General features: G+C 49.6%; 1 protein-coding gene across 1 annotated transcript in view; it reads right to left on the bottom strand.

Moving 5' to 3' along the window:
- Window positions 1–1,286: 1,286 nt before the first annotated feature.
- The window catches only part of COL5A3 (collagen type V alpha 3 chain), a 36,086-nt gene continuing 30,429 nt past the window's right edge, over window positions 1,287–6,943 (bottom strand). The window contains 11 exon segments of the mRNA XM_074260822.1: window positions 1,287–2,357; window positions 2,757–2,993; window positions 3,258–3,326; window positions 4,116–4,228; window positions 4,395–4,620; window positions 5,130–5,183; window positions 5,404–5,439; window positions 5,539–5,592; window positions 5,903–6,010; window positions 6,278–6,331; window positions 6,621–6,674. Of these exon segments, the coding sequence (XP_074116923.1) occupies window positions 2,211–2,357; window positions 2,757–2,993; window positions 3,258–3,326; window positions 4,116–4,228; window positions 4,395–4,620; window positions 5,130–5,183; window positions 5,404–5,439; window positions 5,539–5,592; window positions 5,903–6,010; window positions 6,278–6,331; window positions 6,621–6,674 (1,152 nt within the window). The 3' untranslated portion in view covers window positions 1,287–2,210.

Here is a 6,943-nt window from a genome sequence, read left to right as displayed (position 1 = left end):
AAACTGAGGGAAATAAAAAATGAATATTGAAAATTATCTTTACATGTAATTGAGAAAAATATATTAAAACACTTTAAAAGGGTAACAATGAAGTCCAAAGAGCTATCAAACTGTGCATACGCTTTGATCCAGCAGTATCTCTACTGGGTTTATATTCCAAAGAGATTATTAAAAAAGAGAAAAGGGCCCACATGTGCAAAAATGTAGCAGCCCTTTTTGTAGTGGCCAGGAATTAGAACCTGAGTGGATGCTCATCAGTTGGGGAATGGTTGAATACATTGTGGAATATGAATGTAATGGAATATTATTGTTTTATAAGAAATGATGAACAGGCTTTTTTCAAAAAAAAGCCTGGAAAGATTTACATGAACTACTGCTAAGTGAAGTGAGTAGAACCAAGAGAACATTGTACACAGAAACAAGATTATGTGATAGACTTGGCTCTTTTCAACAATGAGGCGATCCAAGGCAATTCCAATAGATTTGCAATGGAAAGTTCTATTTGCATTCAAAGAGAGAACTATGGAGATTAAATATAGAATTTTCACCTTGTATTTATTGTTTACATTTTCCTCATTTTTTCTCTCACCTTTTGATCAGATTTTTATTTCACCTATATTGGATTGCTTGCTGTCTAGGGAAAAGGAGTAGGAGAGGGAGAGAGAAAAATTTGGTTTTGCAAAAGTGAATGTTGAGAACTATCTTTGCATGTATTTAATAAAATAAAAAGCTATTAAAATGGGAAAAGATTTAAGAGTGAGGGACTAAGATGGGGACAGAGGGAGGGACAGAGACAAAGACAAAGAACTGGAACTGGAAGAAAGAGTGACAGGGTTAGGGCCAAAAATAGAGACTGAAAGAATGATAAAGATGAAGCTAGGGAAGGAGGCAGTGTTCCAACACCTTCTTCAACATTAGCCCCTATCTGTAGTCTCAGTAGGTAGGTTAATTTTCTTATTGGAAAGGAGGCAGCTGTTTCCTTGGGTCTCTGCCCTAGCCCTGAGCTCTGGGAGAGCAAATCTTCCTGACCTAGTTCCCAGCTTTCCTGATTTATTTCTAGACTGCACAGATCTTACTTCCTCAAGCCAGGCTGACCCTGGTGGGTTGGAGTTGTTGCTGCAGCTGGGGTTGAGGACAAAGCATGTCAACAGGACTACTTGGGTGCTGGTGCTTTCCCCATCCTGGCTGCCTCTGCCTGGGGAAGCTAGCATCCCTGCTCTAAAGGTGTTGCTTAGCAACCAGTTGGAAAGAGAAGGAGTTGGGGCGGTGACTGACAATTGGCAAAATAAAACTCCAATGTTTCCTTTTAATACACATTTGTATTAACAAGGGAAGGAGGCAGCACCAATGGGGGCACCTGCATGGCTGCCCCCATACCCCCAACAGCACCAAGGACACCAAAGGCCAGAGGAGAGCTGGAGTGAGGGGGCGCTTTGTGGGTAGAGGCTGGGTCTGGGCCTTTGAGTTACGTGAGCCCTTCCCCCTACCCATCTGGAGAATCTCTCCCTTAGACTCACAGTTAGACCCTCCTGAAGGCCACTTCCTACTAGGCCAGACCTGAGTTAGGGAGGAGGAAATGGGTAAGTGAACTGGGAGTCAGGGAGGACTGGGTAGGGGATGGGGCTCTTGGATCACCATCATTCCCAATCCCGGCCTATTAATCTGTCCAGGGGCTGGCCTGCCCTTGCCACTGACCCACCCTGGGCAGTGAGAGGCCATCTGAAGGGTCCAGTGCTTCACTAAAGTTAGGGTCATAGCACCAAAGGTCTGGAGGGTTTTTTTTTTTAACCCTGTAAAAAGTTCATTACTGAGTAGCTTAGGACCCACCCACACCTGGACAGGAAGAGCTGTAATCCCTGGAACCCACGGTGAAGGAGAAGTGGGAACTGGGGAGTGGGGGCCATTGAGGAAACCATGACCTTTTCTGTGCCAAGCTAGGAGGGAGGAGCTGGGGCCCTTGGGATAGAGGGACCCAGACACCAGGAGGTTAAGCTTGCGTTAGTGACAAAGTACATCAGTGAGTCACTGGCTTCCACAGCCACAGGCATGGAAGATAAATAAAAGTTTTCTCAGCCACAGCACCATGATGTCTGTCCATCCATCCATCTCTTCTGGGGATGGCTCTGGCCTGCTCTCCCCTAGCGTCTCTGCTTTGCCCCCCCAAACATTTGTATCCAGGGGTGGCTCTGCTTTCTTTGCCCCCTTTAAGTTCAACCGCTGAAGCAGACAGGGCCCAGCTCAAATCCAAACTTTTGGTTTGTCTGCCCGAAGTCCGACGCAGCCACATCCCTGAGGGGCAGCTGGCCCACCTTTGACGACCGGAGCTCCAAAACTGTCTGAGAGTGGCCTTTGCGGAGCTGTGGGACAGGGATCAGAGAGTTAGAGCTGGAAGTGACCTCAGAGGCCATGCCCAAAGTCCCAAAATCCTGTAGCTAGTAAGGGACAGAACGGGGTTTTGAACCCAAGTTCTCTGACTGTTATGTACACAAAAACTCATAACTGACTTGGGGAAATGTATACATTGGATGGAAATCCAAGAGAAATGTGGAAAGGATCTCATGGATCTCCATCATTCCCACCCCCTCTGATGGAAGGAGTGTGTATGTTTGTGTGTATGTGAGTTCATCATCTTCTCTAGCCCCATAAACCATGGTCCCTTTGTCCAGTCCCTCATTCTTCCCTCCTCTCCCCTATTGAATCCTCATCCCCCTCTTTCCAGACCCCCTCCCAAGAGCCCTGCCTCTCCAGCCCCTCACCCTGCATCCATCGTGGTGGGCCCGGATGACGTCTGAGGTGCGGTTGTGGGACAGTTCTTCCCCATCGGCCCCCAGGAATCGGAGGGAGCGACTGTAGTCACCCTCTCTCTCATCTAGCCACGCCACAGAATTCTGGCAGATGTAGGTGAAGCTCTGTCGAGCACTAGCACTCAATAGTTTCAAGAAGGTCAGCTGTACAATACGGACTGCATTGCCATCTGAGTCCACATAGGAGAACTGAGGGCCAGGGCATCAAATGTCATTCATTGGAATCCCCTTGTCCTGCTTCCCACTAATCTACATCTGGCTGTACAGCTGGGACTCCCTTCCCAAGTCCCCCCTCCTCAGCCTTAACTCCCTTCTTTATCCCAGGCCCCAACCCTCCTCCAGTCTGGTCTCTGTGCCCAGCTCTATCCCATGCACCCAAACATTCCCTACCTCCACACCAGGCCTCTGCCCACCCCCAGCCTGGACCTCCCCCACCCCTCCTTTCTTCCTTACCTTCTTCCCTCTTTTAAATGTGCTATACCAGTTCCCTGGCTTCTCCCTAGACCAGGCAGCCAGCTTTACCTAAGACCAAAATGGGATGATTGAGGAAGGTCTTGTGCAATCCTTTGCCATTATCCCTATCCTCCAAGTCCCCTATAGTCTGATCCATGAGGGAGCGTGGAAGACTGATGGCATAGGGAGGGGAGTGTGGCGAAAGCCATAAACCCCTTCTCCCATCCCAGTCAACAATACTCAGATCCCCATGAGCTATCACTAGAGCTTGAGATCCCCATACCTGGGGGTTTTGAATAACCAGTGACTAGGGTGGTCTGAACACCTGAGCTCCCACTGACTAGGAACTCCTGAAGTCATTGACTTGGGTCAAGGTTCCTAGAGAATAGCCTATTTTTTTTCCCCAAGAAATTCTAAGGAGCTAGTATGAAGGTCAAGTAGAGCCAGGAGGAGCCCTTTGTCAACATTTATCACATCAAACCAAGTCAGAGCGGAAACATGGCCTTGAGAATTAAGACCAACAAAATAGTTTCCCAAAGCCCATGAGGTTGGGAAGGGGAATGAAAGGAGAGAGAGGGGAGAGAGTGAAGGAATAAAAAAGTGAATAAAAAAGAGAAGGGAGAGGAAAGCAAAGATGGAAAAAGAGGGAAGAGAGGTGAGGAAAGGTGAAGGGAAGGAAGGAGAGAGAAGGAAAAGGAAGGGGAGGAGAGCAGAGATAGAAGAAGAGAGGAGGGGAGGGGAGGGAAGGGAAGAGTAACAGAATGGAGAAGAGGGAAAGGGAGGGGAGGGAAAGAGAAAAGAGGGGAAAAGAGGAGAGGGGACAAGAGAGGGAAGGAGCATCCCAAGACTTCCACTTACTGCTTCAAACTTCTTATCAGGAAAGATGCATGTCTCTCCTCCTGCTGTGAAATTACAGAACACTCTAAAAGCATCTCTTGAGCATCCCTGGTTGGGATCAATCCAATATTCCCCTGAAAGAGAAACCAGAGCAAGAGTCAGGCCATTGAGGTACCAGAAACTGGTGTCCACTACCTGCTCCCATCCTTCAGGCTAGGCTGGGTCCTCCCTACTTCTGGCATTCTGCTCCTTTCCCTCTGGCATTGAACATCAAGCTGAAAACCCTCCAGGTGTTCTTACCATCAGGCAGGTGGGGATGGCTCCGGCCAAGCTCCTTACACACCAGGCCGGGGCTCTCCTGGGTCCCCCGAGGACTTCTCAGCTGATCTATTTCACTCTTCAGGGAGCTGAGGGAGGCGTACACTTCCTCCAGGCCACTCTCACTAGGCCCAGGGACTCCCTCAGCCGAGCGCCGCTGCCGGGACCCCCCCAGGGGCAGGAGTTCCCCCACTTCTGCTGGGGAGCCCTACGAGGGTGGCGACAGAGATGGCAAAATGGAGAGAAACTGAGACTGAAGAGACAAATGGGGAGGAAGACTGAGACTCTACAGAAACACAAGAGTAGTGAAGAGAAAGGAACAAGTAGAGAAATGAATTTAGAGACAGAGGGAACATGACAAATGGAAGAGACTGAAATCCAGATATAGAAACACGCTGATAAAGATGGAGAAAAAGGGAGGGGTGAGGGAGATTTAGGAACAAGGACAGTAAGGTCCTGGACTCAGACACACAGGTAGACACAGTGCTGACTTGGAGGGTCTGAGGAACTCATGGGTTCCTTTCTCTTCCTTCACTAGGCCTGGGTCAGGTGCCCCCTTCTTCCCTCCACCAAAGGACCTATGATAGGGTGGGGGTGGAGCAGGTAACCCAAGATCCTTGGCAATACGGGAGGTTCCATTTCCACTTTCATTTCTCAGGTTCTCAACCTCAGATCTGAGCCCTCATCCCTTCAGCCTACTTTGTATAGGTGACTTACCGGGGGTCCGGGGGGTCCTGGGGCTCCTGTGTCTCCCCGGGGGCCAATGGATCCCTGTGGAGAAGAGTGACTCAGGAGCTAGGAGGGACTGCTTCCAGTGATTGAATCCTCCCCCAACTTTCTACTTCCCATTTGAGGGGAAGGGCAGGTCCTGTCTGGGGAAAAGGGCTTCCTCTACATTGCTGGAGTCTCCTGGGGACTCGGGCTGTCTTCTAAGTATGGACTGCTCTCTGAAGTTAAGGGCTTATGATGAATGGGGGATGCTAATACTTACTGGTGACCCTTTTGATCCTTTCTGCCCCAACGGACCCTGTGAGAGAAGGGAAGAGAGATGAAGGATTGTCTCTAGCCAAACTTAATCTGTTATCTCCACTTTCAAATATCCCCACATATTTCTCCCCATACTCACCGCCAAGCCTGGGGACCCAGGGGGCCCTAGAGGGCCTAGAGGGCCTCGGAGACCCTTATGGGAGAGAGAATGAAAATATCAGAGTTAATGATGAAGGTTCTATTTTTGAATATTATCTATGGCTTTCCCCTTCCCTCACCCCATCCCACTATTCTCCACCAGAAAACAGGGCCCTTGCTCCCTTATGAATCCTCCAGACACAGTCCTTCCTGTATTCTCATAATTCTTAGGGACAGAGCCTCCTCCTCGCCCTCAGAACAGATCTTTTCCCAGCTACCTTAGACAAATACATTTTACCCTTTTCCCCCAACCCCAGAGACAGTTCCTTCCCCCTCAAAGATGCTGACTCAACGGGGACACTCACAGGTTCTCCTTTAGGGCCTGGAGTACCTTGTACCCCTGGGACTCCTTGATCTCCCTTCTCACCAGGCTCTCCAGGGGGACCAATGAGGCCAATTAACCCAATATGACCCTAGAGAAAAGAAGATCAGGAGTGAATCTCAGGAAAAGATGGAAGCTTCTCCCAGAGACCCAAGGTGAGACTCCTGGAGGAAAGAGGAGACACTTTTACCAGGGCCTGAGTGAGAGGGCAGTGGATGGAGATGAAAGTGATTGCTTCCTTCTCCTCCCAAGAGCTGAGAGACAGAGACAGAGAGAGACAGAGACAGAGACAGAGACAGAGAAGGGAGGGAGGAAAAATTAGTGGAAGGGACTGAGAAAGGACCGTGGGTGCTATTACCTTCTCCCCCTTGATGCCAGAATCTCCCTTAAGGCCAGGGAGACCACTAGGCCCCTGCAGAGAGAAAGGTGGGTCAGTGTCCTGTGACAACATTTTCTCTTGGGCAAAAGTCTGTTTGTGCTTGAGCCAGAGCTGGGATGGGGTGAGGGGTGAGGTTAGGGGCTGCCCAGAAAGGGGGGAGTTTAGACACCCCTCCTCAGCACTCTTGTGGTCCCGAATCCCATTACTGAGGATGGTCAGTATGACGCTCAGTGTACATGATTAATCAATATAACTGGTCGGCAGAGACCATGAGTGTCAATGGGACTAGCAGAGATAGGATAGGATGAAAACAGTGGCTTACCAAAGGCCCAGGGGGACCCAGTTGTCCAGGAGGGCCAAGAAGGCCTGGCTCACCCTAAAAATCCAAAAGTGGTACAAAGTATGAGCTCCTGAATAATGAGTAAGGAGTGTGTGTAAGGGGTGCTGGTCTCTAACTTCCCAGTGTAGAACCCTTTCCTTCCTCTCCCACTTGGGGACATCATCTTTGTCCAATAAAGGAAGACCCAAACCCCTAAGGTAGGAGCTTTCTTAACCATCCACGGTGAGTGCTCGACCAGCCATTCCACCCCCAGGCCCATACAAAGAAAGGAATGAGAGCCTCCCCACTCCTACTCCCACCCCTAC

Source organism: Sminthopsis crassicaudata, chromosome 1 (genome assembly GCF_048593235.1).
Source record: "Sminthopsis crassicaudata isolate SCR6 chromosome 1, ASM4859323v1, whole genome shotgun sequence".
Lineage (NCBI taxonomy): Eukaryota > Metazoa > Chordata > Mammalia > Dasyuromorphia > Dasyuridae > Sminthopsis > Sminthopsis crassicaudata.
The sequence above is the reverse complement of the archived record's forward strand: the minus strand, read 5'-3'. Positions and strand labels throughout refer to the sequence as shown.